An 18,093-nucleotide genomic window follows, 5' to 3' on the forward strand; every position below is an offset into this window, starting at 1 on the left:
ATTTCCAAACTAATTTATTATTTCTCAGAGTCCAAAACTTTCTGTGAGCCCTGAATGGGAAACTTTTCCCTGGCCAGGATGGAGATCCAGCTTCTTAAGCCTCAAACTCAAATTCAAAGTACTGTGGGTCGAAGTAGTGGATGCGGACATAACCATCTTCACCACCACTGCTGTAGCTGAAAACAGATAAACAGGGACAGGTCAGATGCCTGCTCTGGGGAAGGCAGGCCTGTGAGGCAGGGCTTGGGAAAGGGGCACAGAGTGGGCTTGTGGGGCAGGGACCAGGCCCGGGCTGAGCTCAGCTCCCTTCACTGGCCCTACCTCTTGCCATCAGGATGGAAGGCAACACTGTTGATAGGTCCAAAGTGACCCTTGACTCTTCCAAACTCTTCTTCAAAGGCCAAATGGAAGAACCTGGAGGAAAAAGGGTGGTGAGAAGGGGCAGTTTATTCACTCTCCATCTCCTTCCAAAATGCTCTGGAGGTATCACTCCCCAATACAAACTATAAAGTGGGGAAACTGGGACAAGGAGAAATGAATGTGAACAACATTAAGTTAGGGGAAGATTAGGCCCAAATGTCTGCCTGCACACACAGCTAACTCTTCCTTACCATGTGCTGGGCAGTGCATTAACTCACTTATTTAATCTGCATCATTTTATGAGGGAAGTATACTATCACTGTCCCCATTATACAGCAGAGGATAACTAGGAACAGAGAAATATAAACATGTGTCTAGGGCATCAGGCCGAGCCCAAGAGTTCATGCTCTTAACTGCTGTATTACACACTTGTCACAGGAGGGCCACAAATCTGGCTGCACTTTCTAACAACTAAAGAAATAAGGCAAGTCTCCTTTGTTACTCGGTCTGTGTCCATTATGAAAGATACCCCATGGGATCTCAATGTGGAAGAGCTCCCTCCACCTTTACCTGGCCTCGAACTTGCCAATCCTGGTGGAGGTGGTGGTTACATCCATGGCTTCCTGACCACCGCCCAGCACCACCTGAAGAGAAGAAGAAATTCTACACAGGCCCAAAGGACAGGCAAGCCCATCTGCTGTTTTCCTCCCCACTCCATAAACTTAGTATCTCCCACATCAGATGGGAGGATACTACAGCAGGGACAAAGAGATATAGTACTTTAGCCACCCCCTACCCCATCGCTGGGGCATTGTTCAGTCTTGTTGATTCTCTGGGAGTCACCTTTCTGCCTGACACTATTTCCCCCCAGAGTTCTATCTTAACTGCTACACAAGCATCTAGATTCTGGAAGCATTCTGAGGCTTTAGCAGGAAGGTAAGAGGGATTCCCTTACATGGTCATAGTTAGGAGAGAGGGCAGCAGAGTTGACGGGACGTTCTGTCCGGAAAGTCTTCTGATGTTCAAGGGTTGTGGAGTCAAAGAGCTGGAGAGAGAAGGTGGGGGGGGGGAGGAGAGAATCTGTAAAAGGAGACTTCTTGGGGGAAGCTGGGCAAGTTGAGCTCTGCCAGACCTCTTGCCCAGGCTCACCTTGGCTGTGTTGTCCTTGGATGCAGTGACAAACATGGTCATGTCCCTGGATAACTGGATGTCATTGATCTGCCGGGAGTGCTCCTTAACATTCACCAACACCTCTCCAGACTGGGAAGGAAAAAGAGTGAGCCTGACCAGACCCAACCCCACTAGGCCCATTACTCAGCCAGGATTTACACTGCTTCCTGTCCCATCAAGGGGACCAGAGGTCTCTGTTGGGACTGCCCACGTATCCCTGAATCAACACTTACTCCCTCTCCCAAGCCCAAGCCTACATCCTAACCTGGCCCATGAGTACAAGTTTCATAAACACTGTTAGTCCATCTAGGAAAACACATGCTTATGGTGAGAAATCCATGGACCTATTAACTAATCATCACATTATAATGGTAGAGCAGTTCCCATCTGTCCCTTTTTCCAACGTAGTTATTGTACAGCTACTATTTGCCAGGCACTGTGCCAAGCACTTAACAACATCTTACTTCATTTAATCCTCACAACAATCTTATGAAGTGGATACTTTAAAGGAAATTTTAAAAGGAAGACACTAAGGTTCAGAGAGGTGGTATGACTGGGAGAACAGGCAAACAGTAAGAGGCAGAGAGCCCAGGCTTATCCCTCTCCCCTGCCAGGGTCTGGGTTACAGTCCACGAGGACTGCCCTGTCTACCTTTTCTTAGGTCTTCTCAAGGGGCCATTTCCTGTTTTCCCTTCCCACAACCTGCTAGACTGTGTAGTACAAAGAGCAGAGTTGAGTCTGTCCTTAAATGTACTTCTCTGTGCCTCAATTTCTCTATCTAGAAAACAAGGGTGCTAAAAGCCCGCTGCCCAGGGTCACTGTAAGGATATTGGGACTATGATTTAGTGGACTTTGTTGTGACAGGCGCCTGGCATATGTCCTGTAAACATTTGTTAGATGACTGGAAAGCCTTGAGCACTGTGCCTCACACATAGCAGATCCTCAAAAAATATTCATTTCCTTAATTATTTTTATCTATTCTGAGAGAAGAATATATTTTTGTCTCATCCATCAATTTGGACACATGGTAGGGATGTATCTGTCTCCTACATTTTGGGAAACATACACCAGCGTTACAGTCTGGCCTACCTCAGGGCACAGATCAGCTCCACTATTTGCCAGCATCAAGCATCATTTATGCCTTTGACCTGGGTTGTTTCCTTCCTGCAGATAGGCCTGGTGCCTAGTGGACCACAGTCAGTGCTTGCTGAGTGACTGACTGACTAACCTTTAAGGCATTACATTCCAGCATTCACCAGGAATGCAAGTACCTGAATCAGAAATCTCAGAGAGCCTGGGCTTTATCCTCCCCCGTGCCCCCACCCATTTCATCCTCATCAGTCACCCTTAACTATCTCTTGACCGTTGAGTACCCCATATCTTCATGGTTATTGCTTAGTTCAGGTCCATTCTCCAAACTGTAGCCTGCAAAAGCTTTTTAAAGAGGAACTCTAATCATCACTAACCATTTAAAGATATCCCACTGTCTAAAGGAAAATCACATCTTAATTCCTGATGCTCAAAAAATCTTGTCCCTGACAAAAAAATAAAATTAAATGAAGGAAACTCTGTCTACCTTCCCCAATACCACATTCCAGTGATACCAGACTCTATTTCCTGAAGAACCCGTACACTCCCTTAATTCCGTGCCTCTGTGAATGCTACTCCTTTTGCCTGCAGAACGTACTTCTCTTTCTGTGCGAAGCTCCATTTGTTCTCCATTACTTAATGTTTGTGCTACCTCCTCTGTGACAGAGGGCATTTTCTGCATTTGACCGAGACCTCTACAGCGGCATAACTCACAATCTGACTCGTGCTAGCTGTTTGCCAGTCTATCTCCCCTGGGGCAGGGCCCTGAAACTCGGATAGCAGCAAAATACTTAGTTATGATCATTATTAACAGATCCTGAGAACTACATAACAACTTTTTCAAATACCTAATATTATTAGATCCTTGAAACATTTTATGATGAACAGGCTCAGGTAAGTTATGTATAACTTACCCAAGATCACACAGCTCAAATTGGTCAAATCTGTATTTAAGTCCAACCCTCGTTCTTAACCACTGTGCAATCCTGCCTCTTGTAGGGAATCATTCTGGTGGGCACGGGTCCCACCCAGCCACTTACCTTGGCACTATACTGGTTGAGCTCTCCACTCTCATGGCCTGCAATGATGCACTCCCCTAGGGGTCCCCAAACAGCACTGGTGATCTTGGAGTCACTGCAAGGGATCTTCATGTAGGGCTCATTGCTGTCTGTGTGGGGCAGCAGATGTCAGGCCTTGGGCTTTGGAGTTGCACCCTTCACCTCAACCCCAATCTAGGCCCAGTCCTTACCAATCTGGCTCGGATCCCGCAGGTCAAAGAAGCTCACAAAGCACTGGTAGCCCATCTGCTTGTCCGTGGAGAACATGATGATATTGCCGCCAAAGTCAAAGCCACAGGTCCGGACAGCTGAATTGGTCTTGAGTAGAGCCAGCTGCTTCCCTGGGGACAGACAGAGTCTGAGCCACCCCTTGCCAATTGTCATAACAGGGAGGAGACTAACCCTGCCTATCATCATTTCTCACTGTTTCTCCTGCTCTAAGGACTCTAACCCACTATCCTCCTCTTCCTCACTGCTATGCTTTGGCTCAAGCCTCAACTTTTCCCCCATAGTCTTTCCTCAGGCATCCTGCTCACGAGGCACTGCTCATAGTGGAGTGCAAGACACCTGTCTCCTCCTCAGAATGCGCTCCTCCACAGCAAAGACCTAACTTCTCTGCATGTCCCCAGTGAACTGGCACAGAACTGGGTGCCCAGTAAATACTTACTAGACCGAGGAGCTTAATAGCATCCCATCTTTAGTCTCAGTTCTTCCAATATTCTCCACGACTACCCGAGCTTGCTAAGAGTTACCGCAGACCACTCTTCCCTGCTCAGGACCTCCTCAGCATGCCAAGTCTTACAGAACAAAGCTAAGCTCCTGAGTTTGGCATTCAAGGCCTCTTCTGGTCCCACTCTGCCCCATCTGCTCCACTGTCTTACTTCAGTCTCCAAGAAAGAAGCAGGAACTCCCCTAGATCAGTTTACTTGGACATGACCCTTGCCATGCTTTTATTCCTGCATGTGTCAAAGTGATGAACTCTTTCTCATCCTTTAAGTGTCTGCTCATATGACATTTGCCTTGGGAAATCTTCCTAAGCTGCTCCCATCCTATTCCAGGCAGTCAGTTGCCCCCCTTCCACGCCCCCACCTCCTAGAACCCATTTGCTTAAACAGTACCCTGTAGGTCCTCACTATTTGCTAAAAAAGTGAATGATCCAGACTTACCTGTTTCACAGTCCCAGAGACGACAGCTGTTGTCAGCCGAGCCGGTGAGGACATGCTTGGTGTCCCCTGAAGAGGGTGTTAAGAAACATGACCAAGTTCACCTGAGCCCAACTGAATCACTTCCCTGTTCAGCTCTAGAGAGCCCTTCTTCCTCTTTCCTCAGAGCATTCTAACCTTCTCAACCAGAAATGGAACTTGTCCTAAATGTTCCCCCAACCAGTGAACAGACTGGGGAATAGGAGGCAGGTTTTATTCTCTAGACCCACAATCCGTACCCCAAATTCCCAGCTCCACGTCAATAGCCTCTCTATTGCTGGCAGACTCTGGGAACATAAACTCAGAGCAAAGACAAGGATACAGTCAGCGTCTACACACCACACAGCTCCAGTATGGCCCATGTAGGTGCCCAGCCGCTCCCCATTCACAGAGTACCACACATTGACAATCTGGAGGAGCCAAAGATAATGGGACAGGACAGTACACACTGAGGCAGGGTGATGGCTTCCTATTTGGCCCCAGGAACCCTCAGCAGCCTCTAGCCAGGTCAGATTCTGCCCTCTCCTGCTCATCTCTTGGGAAATGGCAGATTGCTGGCAAAAAGATCAACTCCTGGATTCTCCTCCTTCCGGTAGGTAAGTGGCAGGGTAGTTAGGAGGCTTCCAGCCCTCCCCCAGACTCCTAAACCCTCGAAGAAAAACAGGAGCTTCGGTGTTCGGTCCAAGTGGGAGCTGCTGGTAGTAGTGAAGCCTGGGTTTCAATCCCTGCTCTGCCACTATCTCACTGTATTCTCTCAAATACAGCGTTTCTCCTCTCTGAACTTCAGTTTTCCCATCTGTAAATCGGCCATGACAATAATGCCTTCTTCAAAGGATAGTTGTGAGGCTATTCCAATAAAGTAATGTCTAAGGAATTTAAAATAAAAGTGACTAACGTTCAAGAGGCACTCATTCGCACCAGGTTCTGTGCTACAGTGTTTACTTGAATGATCTCATTTAATTCTAAAGACAACCCTACCAGGGAGGTGCTACTTGTACCCTATTTTACGAAAAGGGAAACTTGAAGTTAGAAAGGTTAAATGACATCCTCCAAGTCACACTGCTGGTGGATGCAGGAGTTAGGATTCAAATCAAGTCTGTTTGGCTTCAGAGGCCCCACTATTAGCCTCTACTGTTCACGTTCCCCATATGGAGGTACCGTGGCAGGATGGTAAGAAGCTAGGAAAATGCCTGGGCAAGTGGACTCGGGGAACTGAGACAAGAAAGTTAAACAAGGCCAAACAGCTTGGGCAGCTTACAGCCAGCTTGTGATTGGAAGACCTTATCTTCCCTAACCAAGGACACTTGAGAGCTAATGGTTTATACCTCTCCTCCCCAACCAGAAAATACATAGCTTAAATTACATACAATAGCTTAAAATACATAGCCTGGGAAAACAGAGAACAGAGACCCAATCAATGCCATTTGTGCCAGCTAACCCCAAAGACAGATGAGGTTGGGGAACAAGTAACAAAAATCCCATTAAAGCCAGCTAGACATAAGGTAACAGTAAAACAGGCCCAAGAATAACCCCAAACTCCCCTATACACTCAGTTTAATGCATCGGCATATTAAAAATGCACCTGGAAAGCTGATGAATATTCTACTGAAACCCTCCCCTAGGATTCTCACCAGCAGAAAATAAAAAGCCCTAAGGACAAAGACTCAATGGGGGCTTGCTCTAGAGCACACCCATGTCTCCTCCTGGACATGAACTTTTTATTTTTATTTTTTAAAATGTTTTTATTGATTTTTGAGAGAGAGGAAGGGAGAGGGATAGAGAGTCAGAAACATCACTGAGAGAGAAACATCCATGGGCTGCCTCCTGTACGCCCCACTGGGGATAGAGCCTGCAACCCTGGCATGTGCCCTGACAGGGAATCAAACCCGTGACCTCTTGGTTCATCACTGGATGCTCAACCACTGCGCCACCACGACCGGGCTGACCTTTTAATTTCTAAGGGACCCCGGGAGACTTGCAGCCAGGAGCTCAGTGGGCAGCGGCTCACCCCCTGATCCTATCTCCAAGGCCCCCCTTTTCTCCCACTTTCTAGTGAGCGAACAGCAGCCCTGCCTGGGGTCACTTCTTTCCTGGGACGTATCTAGAGAGCCAAAGCAGAGCACCCCCGAGGCTCTCCCCTGTTGTTTCTTCTACCCTCATTTCTTCTTTTGCTTCGCTGTCCCCGGCATTAATAAACATATTCTCAAACCCATCTGGGCTCGGGTGGTGAAATCTTTCCTTCAGTATAGGCCAGCCTGAGGCAGGCCTGCTCCAGGCCGGGCCGTCATTAACTACTTTATAAAAGGCAGCCGTGTGAGGGACTGTTTGCATTCTCCTGGGCAGGCCGGGGCCCACAGAACTGACTGCGATAAGACCAGGGACACCTCCATTAAGTCCTATGTGTCCCTCGCTGCCCAGGGACCAGCTTTCCCCTCTAGAAGTAGTTTCCCGATCCTGGCAGAAGAGTTCTGTTCTTCCCCAGAATGGTCTCCTCCCGGTCCCCTGAACGAACTGACTCCTCGTCCCGCCCCTCCCACACTGGGTCTCTGGCTTTTCTTCCTCCAGCTACTCCCTCCTCCTTCCACCAGTGAGTTCTATCCCACCTTTCCCGGCAGAATGGGTGGGTCGTTCCCTACTTCTTAGAATGGGGTTCTCTTTGGTTCCCGGCTCGCGGCAAAACTGGCTTGTCTACCCCTCACCCGGGCGAAAGGACCTCGCCCGCTCCCGGGCCCCCTCCGAAGGGCCCCGCCCGCCAGCCCTCCGGACGAAGCTCACAGGGTCCTTGGCCACCGTGAAGAGGAGGTCTCCCTCGCGGTTGTACTTAATCTGCGTAATGGACCGCTCATGGCCCTGCAGCAGGATCGGCTTCTGTGGGGACAGGACGGGGGTGTCAGCGCCCAGAATCGGCCCTTGCCCCCGCCCCGGCCCCCCACGGCAGCATCTCCAACTCCGTACAACTCACCATCCCCGCGGTGACACCAGGAAAAAAGCAACGTGACTAGGACCGGAAAACGCTTTGGCTCCACTTCCGGTTCATGGGTCTCCGCCCTTTCGTTCCCGGAAGTGGAAGGTGCGGTGTTGCCATGGCGGCGTCTCTCGGTGTGTAGGCGGCCCGTCCCCTTGGTGGGCTTCTCACATCCACTCCCCACCCACCTTCTGAGCCCCTCACCCCAGAGTTCATGTCCCCCTCTCCACTTTCCTCACCTAACGCAGACCCCCGCTACAGCCCCAAACCCCGGCCTTCCGGTCTGCCCTACCCGCCGGTTGAACCCGGGGCGTCGGAGAGCGGAGGGGGGCTTTGGGGGCGGCCAGCCAGGGATGGGAGGCCAGAAGCTGGCTGGGCCCGGCGGGCGGCCGTTTGGGGGCGGGGAGAGGGTCACTCACATCTTCATCCAGGGCAGGTGCTGGCTCTGGTGCTCGTGGCCGCCCTGTGGGGCGGCACCCAGCCGCTGCTGAAGCGGGCCTCCTCCCGCCTGCAGCACGTTCATGAGCGGACCTGGGTCCGGCAGTTGCTGCAGGAGATGAAGACCCTCTTCCTGAATATTGAGGTGCGTCTGTGAATGACCTCTGAAATCAATAAAAATATACTTAAAAAAATAAAAATAAAATAAAAAATATCCTCGGGTGAGGATTAACAGTGGGAAGTCTTGGGGTTCAAATTGTCCCTGGGGAGGGAGGATAAGGAAGGCTGTGGAGAATTTCCTCGGACCCCAGCACTGCCAGTCTAGGTTTGTGGAAAAGAGAAGACACACACCACCTCTCAGGGCTGAGGGCTAAGAGAGGTGCGGATAAAGCGCTGCATGCGTTTAGAGGAAGGGGGCTGGAGCACAAGGGGAATTGAATTGCAGGAGGGGAGGATGCGAACTAGCAGGACTGAGGGAGAGGGCATTCAGGGCAGAGGCCTAGGGTTCAGTCAGTAACTTTCCCTCTGCCCCTGCACTTTGGGGAGGGTGCCTGCAACACCTAGTTTCCAAGGGTGAAGGCGAGCCCACTGTCTCTGGTTTTCTCTTTGCACCCTCTTCTCAGCTGCAGGGGCACAGCCGGCTGGTTTTGAGTACACTGCCAGGCACTGGGGTTGGTTTTCAGAGGGCTTAGTGCTCCATGGGTCCTTATAGCATTCCTCCCTCCGAGGAAAGGCATATCTAGAAGCTCAAAGAAGGCAGTGCTGCTCAGTCATGCAATCACACTGACTTTGGATTTCGTCTGTTTCCAGTACCTGATGCCCTTTTTCCTCAACCAGTGTGGCTCCCTGCTCTACTACTTCACCTTGGCATCAACAGGTGGGTCTCTGGCTCAGAACTGCTGTGCTTAGAGTCACTTTGGGGAGGGTGCCTGCAACACCTTGTTTCCATGAGGGAAGGTGAGCCCACCATCTCTGGTTTTCTCTTCGCACCCTCTTCTCTGAGCTGTAGGGGCGCAGTGGGCTGGTTATGAGTATACTGCCAGGCACTAGGGTTGGTTTGAAGCCTGGCAGTTTTGTGCAGCAGCAGAAGAAAAAGGAAAGTTCATTTTGCAATTTAATTTATCTGTCTTTGTCCAACATAGCATGTTGGTGTAGAAGGATTTGAAGCCATATGTTACCTAAAGTTTATGCTTTTGAACTTTGCTATGAGAAGTCTCCCTGTTGTAGCTTCACCTCCCCCGGAGGCTCACCAGGCCCGCCAGGGACTTGAGGGGAGTCTGGACACCAAGTAGCTTTGGGGAACCCCTCAGAAACCTGGGTGAGGGGATAGGCTAACCTCCAGACCTGCCACCTCGGCTTCAGCTAGAGCCACTCTACTTGCATCTGTTTTACATTTTGAACTTCTCATAATGCTTCATTTAAAAAATATATTTTTCATTGATTTTTAGAGCAGCAGAGTGAGAAACACCGATGTGAAAGTGAAACATCGATCCGCTGCCTCCTGCACACTCCCTACCAGGGATTGAGCCCACAACCGGGCATGTGCCTTGACCGGGAATCACACCGGCAACCTTTTGATGTGTGGGACAATGCCCAAGGGAGCCACATCGGCCAGGGCTCATAATGTTTCATTTAAAAGAAAGTTTGATTGCCTCTGGCACTCCTCAAGGCCCAAGAATGCTAAACCCTCTGGCCAGCTGATTGCACTTCGCCATTTACCAAATTTTGAGCAAATTGCAGCTTTAGGATCTGGTTCTCATCATCTACTCTACCTCTATCCTTTAACATCCACCCATCCTAATAATCAGAACAGTGATCACTCTTAAGCATCTACTTTATCCAGGGACTATATATGCATTATCATATTTCATCTTACAAGATAACATCTGTTGTAAGATGTTCTCTTGCTGTCACTGTTTTACACGTGGGGAACAGGCTCAGCATGTCCGAGTGCTTAACCAAGATTACATAGGGAAACCGATGTCTGCCTCACTCCAGTGCCCTTGCTGGTCCACTGGCCGTGTTGCTTCCCTCTCCCATCTGCTGTTGCAGACCAGTCCTTAGCAGCCATGGCATCCATGGAAGGTGTGTAAACTTAAGGAAGCAGCTGAGTAGGTAGGAGTTGTGTCAGTTTCTTGGATGGATAATGCTGTAGTGGGGCCTTGGAGGGGATGAGGAGCAAGACAGTTTTTCCTCCTTTACCTGGAGCAGGTGAGGCCGCGAGTGCTAGGAAAGAATGTGCTAAGGAGCCCCCATGAGCATCCCAGTCTGCCTGGCAGTTGTGAATCTTGTTGTAAACAAATAACTCAGCTTCTGATTTATCCATTAGTGTTTTGTTTTGGTAGTGTGTGACAAGAACACTTAACATGAGATTTACCGTCTTAGCAAATTTTAAGTGTACAAATTTTTTAAAAAAATATATATTTTATTGATTTTTTTACAGAGAGGAAGGGAGAGGGATAGAGAGTTAGAAACATCGATGAGAGAGAAACATCGATCAGCTGCCCCCTGCACACCCACCACTGGGGATGTGCCCGCAACCAAGGTACATGCCCTTGACCGCAATCGAACCCGGGACCCCCCAGTCCGCAGGCCAACACTCTATCCACTGAGCCAAACTGGCCAGCCAAAATTTAAGTTAATAACATTTTAAGTTAACAGTGTTATTAACTCCATTAGTCTTTTTCAAGTTCGTTTATTGGCAGTCAGTTCCTTCGAGTTTCAAAAGTAAGGAACAGATCCTGAGCTCTGGTGACCTCTACATAAAGTCCAACCCTGTCTTTTTCTCTTCCTTAACTCCATAAGGCCTGAGCCTGAGCTGAAACAGAAACAAAATGTGCTTCGCCTGCTGTTTTGGGTTGTTCATATCCATTAGTTTAGTAAGGGACAGCTTTGGAGTTAGGCAGACCTTGGTTTAAATCTTCAATGTGCCTAATTTATGTGACCTTTTTAAAATATATATCTTTATTGATTTCAGAGAGGGAGAGAGAGATAGAAACATCAGTGATGAGAGAGAATCATTGATCGGCTGCCTCCTGCACAGCCCCTGTGAGGGACTGAGCCCGCAACCCAGGCATGTGTCCTTGACCGGAATTGAATTGGTGACTCTTCAGTTCGCAGGCTGACACTCCATCCACTGAGCAAAACTAGCCAGGGCTATGTGGCCTTTTTGAGCCTTGTTTCCTTTATCTGTGCAAAGACATGATAAGGCTCTTCTTGCAGTGTTGTTTGAAGATTAAATGAGAGCTGTACACAATGCACCTAGCACAGAATATGTGCTTAATAAATGTTTGGTAGGTTTATTGCAGTCATTCTGCTGCATCCTTTGAGTTTTGGTTGCCAGTCTGGCCAGATGTCCTTGAGATCTGAGGAGCTCTCTTTCAGTGCAAAGATCTCATACTTATCAGCAAACCAGGGTGATCCCATACCTTGTGGCTCAGGTCTTCATGCTGGAATCCTGAGAGCAAATTAGGAATCAGGAGACCTGGGTTTGAATCCTGAGCTTTACTGGGACTTCATCTGAGAAATGGAGTCTTGAGATACCTTTTTAATAAAAGCTGTCTGGCCCTGACTGGAGTGGCTCAGTTGGTTGGGCATCATCCCGTGCACTGGTTTAATTCCTGGTCAGGGCACATGCCTGGGTTGTGAGCTCGATATCCAGTAAGGGGGTGTGCAGGAGGTGGCCGATCAATGTTTCATCTCCCTCTAAAATTCAAAAAAATTTTTTAAAAAGGCTGTCTTGATGATAAAATGAAAGTGCTTTGTGCTTAGAAAGGCATTTTTTTTGGCATCTCAGTGATTTTTTTCAATTTGACCATTCAGATCTAACTCTAGCTGTGCCCATCAGTAACTCCCTGTCCATCGTCTTCACACTGATTGTTGGAAAGGTCCTTGGAGAAGATATTGGTGGAAAACGTAAGTCAGGCCACTGTAAGTGTGGGAAGCAGCTACTTGGGCCTTGACACCCCTGGGTCAGATCTTTCCCAGAGCCATCTCCCATGGGCGGGTGAGGAGAGGACCTTCCCCCAGCCCTGCACCAGCTCCTACTGACATGGCTGGGCTTAGAGCCCCTTGATTTCTATCCATTATCCCAGGAACATTTGCAGGCATGGTGCTCACCATGGCAGGAATTACACTCTGCATCACAAGCTCAGTGAGCAAGACCCAGGGACAACCGTCTACCCTTTGAGTGGGCCAACGCCACCCTCCAGCTCTGCTCTCTCCAGGAAGCCCCTTGGGCCGTGAGGTGCAGGCGATGGACCTAGCACTTCCATCTGAGCCTCAGCTTCCTCATCTCTTATGGGGATAATTACTACCTCGAGGATCACGATAAGAGACCAAGAGTGAAAGGGTTTTGTAACATTCAAGAGCTGTTCAACGGCTAGGATTTAGCACAAGAAACTTCACACTCAACCTCAGCAACCTGTGGTTCCCAGCAGCTCTCTTCCTGCTGTCACATGAGGCCCCCAGCCCGGCGACTGTCACTGTGGTCTGTTCTGACTCTCACAGCAGCAGGGTCAATGGACTTCAGAGCCCCAGCTGCACTGAGAGGGCCAGCGCTAGTCTTTAAGCCAGAAATGCAAACAGAAGGCCTCCAGGACTCAGTCAGAAAGCCTTGGCTACCAGTGGGGGGAACTGAGGGGAGGGAGGTGCCTCAAAATGGCAGATGTAGGGGAGATGAGCTGTCTGTTAGCCTTGCATGTCTGCCCTTCTCAAATAGATAGACACCTGTGAACCAGCGTTTGGCGCAATGCCGGGTGGGTAGTAGCCGGTAATAAATCTGTAGTAAACAGACGAGGTTAGTATTCTTTTATTGTGACAGACCTCCTCCCACGTTTGTGGTCTCTCCCAAGCTCAGTTGGCTACTCCTTTCTCTGGCCAGAGAACCCCATAGGAAATGACCTCTGTGGCTAGGGCTACTCTGCTCAGCAAGCAAAGGAAGACGGGGCTGTGAGTTTAGAAGCAGAAGACTGGGGAGGGGCTGAGGGGCCTGAAGCATATTCTGCAAGCCCAGGGGAGGCACTGGTTCCTCTACAACAGGCTGCTGGGGCTGAGGATAAAATGTGGCTGCAGAGTGGTAGTCCCAGTTCCTGGCTGGGGCTGTGGCTCTCAAGATGGAGGAGCAGGGGCTGAGGTGGAGATAGCTGCCCCAGCTCCAGGCTGGATTTCCAGGGGCAGGGCCTCTTCCACTATCTGTGCTGTCCTCTGGAGGAGAAGGAAGGTCATAGAGAGTGGACCATTAGCATCCCATGTCCAGCGTCCAGCCCTCAGCCAAGTTTCCCAATCCCAGGAAAGGAAGAGACTTTAGAAATTAGGATCTGCCCTCTCATTTAACAAGGTAGGAAGTGTGCTCTGAGATGTTAGGGGATCTGCTCAGAGTCACAGGGGGAAGAACTGCTCCTGGGACTCAGGACTGATAGTTTCTTCCCAGCTCAGAACTCCTGTCCCAGCATACTGCTTCCAGCCGCAGCCCACCTGATCCAAGGGTTCCTCTGTCCAGGTGTCTGTATCATCGGCTACTTCCTGGGCCCCTTCTGTTTCCTTCCGTGGGTGGGGAGCCGCATACACTCCTGATGAGGGGACAGCATTGGCTGATGCTCAGGCTGAGCCCTGAACATTCTTTCCCTTGATCTTCTCTACCAGCCCCTTCCCCTCCCCTGAGCCTTGCTCCTCGTTACCTCGGAGGATGGCAGGGTACTTTAGAAGCAGGACTTTGGCCCCCACCCCCTGTCCTTTGCGAATTCCACCCCTGAAAACTCATTTCTTTGAGTTTCCATGTACTTCTTTCCATATGCCAAGTCCTTGTAGAGACAAGGGACTGGCCCTGGCTGGGTAGCTTGGTTGGTTGGAGCATCAGCTGTTCACCAAAAGGCTGTGGATTTGATTCCTGGTCAGGGTACATATTTAGGTTATGGGTTCTATCTTTGGTTGGGGAGTGCATGGGAGGCAACCAATCGATGTTTCTCTCTTATATCACTGTTTCTTTCTCTCTCTTTCCCTTCCACTCTCTAAAAATCAATAAAAAGCCGAAACTGGTTTGGCTCAGTGGATAGAGCATCGGCCTACGGACTCAAAGGTCCCAGGTTCGATTCCGGTCAAGGGCGTGTACCTTGGTTGCGGGCACATCCCCAGTGTGGGGTGTGCAGGAGGCAGCTGATCGATGTTTCTAACTCTCTATCCCTCTTCCTTCCTCTCTATAAAAAATCAATAAAATATATTTAAATAAATAAATAAATAAAATAAAAATCAATAAAAAACAAATCCTCATGTGAGGATTAAGAGACAGACAGACAGACAAAGGGACTGGATATGCACATGGGTGACAGCTCTGCCGAGGTCAGGGCTGGCTCTGTACCTGGGCATTCTGCCCCCATGGACCATCCCCATAGCAGCAGGGACCTCCCCTGTTCCAGTGAGAAGGTGGCTGAGAAGAGTCTCGGTCCAGGGGCCCCTCACCTGATGGAAATGAGAGCATGGGGAGCATGCTTCTTGACTGGGTAGCCTGCTGGGGTCTGGCGTAGAAAGCAGATGGCTCAATTTGGCTTGGTTCCTTTGGGGAGGGTTGGGTTGCGTGTGTCCTGTGGCCATGGGCCTGTAGAGGGAACACCGCGCTTGGGCCACAGGCACTGGTAGTTCTTACCTTCTCTACTCCCAGTCCAGGCTTGAATGCCCCTGGTGCCTGTGGTAGCTTGGAGAGGAGATGCTGTCCATCTTCATAGCCTGCATCCTCCCTCCCTGCTCCCTCTTCCCATCAGGTTGCCTTATCCAGGAAAAGAGTAGCTGGTGCCTGGCACTCAAGAAGCCCAGGGAGCCCCAGCTGGCTTGGCTCAGTGGATAGAGCATCAGCCTGTGGACTGAAGAGTCCTGGGTTCAATTCCTGGTCAGGGCACATGCCCGGGTTGTGAGCTTGATCCCCAGTGGGAGTCGTGCAGGAGGCAGCCGATCAATGATTCTCTCTCATCATTGATGTTTCTATCTCTCTCTCTCCCTCTCCCTTCTTCTCTCAAATCAATAAAAAAATATATATTTTTTTTTTTAAAAAGAAAGAAGGCCAGCAAAACCAGGCTGTGTCTCCCTAGCCCCCGTTGGATGCTCACTGGCTCATCTCATGGGAGATAAGCTCCTGTGGACTCTGCTGTGCCAGATATACCACTTCTCTCTGTCAGCACTGAACCTGGCGAGCAGGCATTAGGTCCAGGAAGTCAGAGTCCTCAAGTTCTTCATAGAGCCTGGATGAGCTGACTTTCCGATCAGGTTCTGGTCTGGCCCCTACCACTCAATAACTGTGTCACCCTGAACAAATTATTTCACTCCTTTGAACTTCAATCTCTCCTCTGGAAAATGGGAATAATAATCTGTCTTTCACACGATTACTGAGAGGATGCAGTGAGGTAAGGGCAGAGCCTGAGCTGCAGGAGGAGCCAGCCAGTCACTCTCCTTCCTTCCCTCGCTCCCTTTGGCCTCACACGTCACCTACCCCCTGCTTGTGGGGCTTAGCCTTTGGGTCTCGAGGATGCCTGCAATGAGAAAGGAAAGGCTTGTAGTAGGCAGAAGAGGACATGGGGTCAGGGTGGCCTCCTCTGCTCTAACCAGCTACCCCCGCCCCCCTCACACACACATACCAGCAGCCCCTGGGCAGTGAGGGGTTAGGCACCAGCAGCTCCAGATAGGGGAGGGCCTTGAATTCATCTTCTCCAACAGCCACATAGTAACGGCCACTCACCAGAGCCTCCCTTGCTGACAACGGGAGGCCCTCCAGGGTGCAGAGTCTGGGAGAGAGCAGAGTGGAGGACAAGATGCCTCTTCATATTTGGCAGATTATGAGGGGGTGGGTACAGCTATTCCAGGGTATCCTTTGGCTACTGGTCCTCTGGGCACCAGGGCCAGTCACCTAGGCTCTGCCCTGGCTCCAAGCGCTGGGCTGGAGGGGCCTCCCCGGGTGGCACAGAAAGAAATCCCATTTAGGGAAATGTGCCTTCCTTTTGCCTCTTCATCCTCAAGGACGGTCGAAACCAGTAAGGAGGCTCCCTCTGGGACGTTTGGGCTTCTCCAGTCCCCATACTCACTTGCGCACAGCCCCACTCTGTAGTTTGGCCTTCTCCGTCAGGAGCTTCAGCACTGTTTCCCAGTCCTCGCTGGCAGCCTGGGACAGCTTCAGGCCAAATGGGGGACTCAACAGGTCCCCGTTCCTGAACACACTGGGACAAAGAGCAGCCTGGTGAGGGGGAGGGTCCCCAGAACTTCCTATGTATGAAAGGGAAAAGGGTGGCACAGGGGCCAGGAGATGGTTCAAGAACCAGCAGTGCATTGGTCCATTTTCACCCATCAAGCATGTGGGGCTTTTTATATTCCCACCAGGGACCACGGGCTCCTGGAATAAACCCACTCACATTGTCTCGGTCTCACTGAGACAAAATGTATGCCCCTCTCCGGACATGAGCTCTTACTGGATATAGCAGGGGGAACCGGCAGGTAGCCTCCATCCAAGGGCTCCGTCACCTGGGTGCTGAGTCACAGGACAACACTGAAACCCAAATCAGGTGAGCGCTGAGGCCTTTGGTTAGGGTGGGTCAGTCCAAGGCAGGTAGGGTGAGGGAAAGGAACCAGATTGGGGCAGATGGGGCAAGGAGGGATGGTATTGGTCATATCTTCACCAAAGGGTCCTTCTAACTCCCTAAGTCACATTCTAATCACCCCCTGCCCATGTGTTTTACAGCTTCCTCTCTCCTTTGGGGACCACAGCCTGGGGATCAAGTGAAAGGCTGGGAAGGGAGCAAGGCATAGTGTCTTGAAATCAGAGTATCTGTTCCAGAGCAGGCGTGGAGACTGCTGCCAGGAGACTGGCAGGTCCTGCCCTTTCCAGGGCCCCTGGCTTCCCAGACGAAATTGGAGGCAATCCCAGGAGGGGTGGGAGGACTTACTGGTAGTCTGCTGCTTTTCCCACCTAGATCCTTCCCTCCAGGGGGCAAGTAGCTGAAAGGACAGATAGGTCATAGGTCATCTTGAGGAGCCTTGTAGATGCTAGAGCTCGGGGCTGGGGCCCAGCTCACCAGCCATCCCTTCCCATTGGAACAGTCTCAGTCATTTCAGTCCAGAAACAGATGCTGGCACTTGAACCTGCCTTAGTGTCCTGAGTCAGGTTGACACAAACCGTAAGATTAAAGGTTGAGAGAAACTAATTCATTAAGCATCCTACTGTATCTCAGAAATTTTCTCATCCGTGAGGAAGAGCCTTTGGTACAAGGGGCTCAGCCTGCAGAATGTTTTCCTTCTCACAGGCTGGTTGTGATGGACACAAAACATCAGTGTCAGACTTCAACTTGACCTGTGGCTCCACTATTTGTTACTTAACTTTATTGTCTTGATTTCCCCTTTCTAAAGAATGGGAACAAGACCACCCCCTTTATAGGGTTGCTGCATTTATAACGTTTAAAGTGTCTGCACATACATAGTACTGAACATGTGCTATTGCTATTACCTCCCTCCCCACACTCTGACCAGCCCCAGCCTACTCACTGGAGCTTGCAGAATCGTTCGAAGCCAGCAGCCACATACTGCCCTCCGTTCTGCAGGTCGGCCAGGTCAGTGACAGGGTGGCCATGACAAGGAGTGTATAGGGCACGCACAGCCAGTGAGGCCTGCACAGCTGATGTTACCTCACTGAGGAAGGTCTCCAGGGTGGGGAAGCGGCGTTGAGTGACCACCAGCTGGCGGCCTGGGAAGAAAGGGTCCCCATTCCGGTACACCACTACCCGCTTGGCTGCCATAGTGTGCTCTCAGCTAGAGACGCAGAGCTGTTGCCAGGTAACTA

The 18,093-nt window shown here is 50.3% G+C and overlaps 3 protein-coding genes across 5 annotated transcripts in view; 1 reads left to right on the plus strand and 2 right to left on the minus strand.

Annotated features, from left to right (window-relative positions):
- On the minus strand, positions 1-7,964 carry EIF3I (eukaryotic translation initiation factor 3 subunit I; the record flags this gene model as incomplete). The annotated part of the gene is given in 13 exon segments (XM_079778131.1): positions 1-176; positions 322-414; positions 931-1,004; positions 1,316-1,405; positions 1,510-1,620; positions 3,660-3,787; positions 3,869-4,018; positions 4,844-4,909; positions 5,202-5,289; positions 7,655-7,747; positions 7,842-7,877; positions 7,879-7,952; positions 7,955-7,964. Coding segments are annotated over 13 exon segments (1,095 nt in total). The 3' UTR covers positions 1-94.
- Positions 7,943-18,093, plus strand: part of TMEM234 (transmembrane protein 234) — a 25,016-nt gene continuing 14,865 nt past the window's right edge. The window contains exons 1-5 of one of the 3 annotated variants that reach the window (XM_079778138.1): positions 7,943-7,978; positions 8,276-8,427; positions 9,093-9,159; positions 12,105-12,212; positions 12,377-13,041. In XM_079778138.1, the coding sequence (XP_079634264.1) occupies positions 7,963-7,978; positions 8,276-8,427; positions 9,093-9,159; positions 12,105-12,212; positions 12,377-12,378 (345 nt within the window). In that variant the 5' untranslated portion in view covers positions 7,943-7,962 and the 3' untranslated portion in view covers positions 12,379-13,041. Of the gene's footprint in view, positions 7,979-8,275; positions 8,428-9,092; positions 9,160-12,104; positions 12,213-12,376; positions 13,042-18,093 lie in introns of those variants that run through there. The other 2 variants (XM_079778136.1, XM_079778137.1) reach the window with 2 other exon arrangements.
- On the minus strand, positions 13,233-18,072 carry DCDC2B (doublecortin domain containing 2B). The gene is made up of 9 exons (XM_079778132.1): positions 17,799-18,072; positions 17,204-17,255; positions 16,730-16,806; positions 16,349-16,480; positions 15,905-16,051; positions 15,760-15,799; positions 14,739-14,874; positions 13,758-13,852; positions 13,233-13,487 (listed from the first exon to the last, which is right to left on the minus strand). Exons 1-9 carry the CDS (start codon positions 18,047-18,049, stop codon positions 13,392-13,394), a joined length of 1,026 nt encoding a protein of 341 aa, XP_079634258.1. The 5' UTR covers positions 18,050-18,072; the 3' UTR covers positions 13,233-13,391.

The sequence above is a fragment of the Cnephaeus nilssonii genome (assembly GCF_951640355.1).
Source record: "Cnephaeus nilssonii genome assembly, chromosome: 7".
NCBI classification, from domain to species: Eukaryota; Metazoa; Chordata; class Mammalia; order Chiroptera; family Vespertilionidae; genus Cnephaeus; species Cnephaeus nilssonii.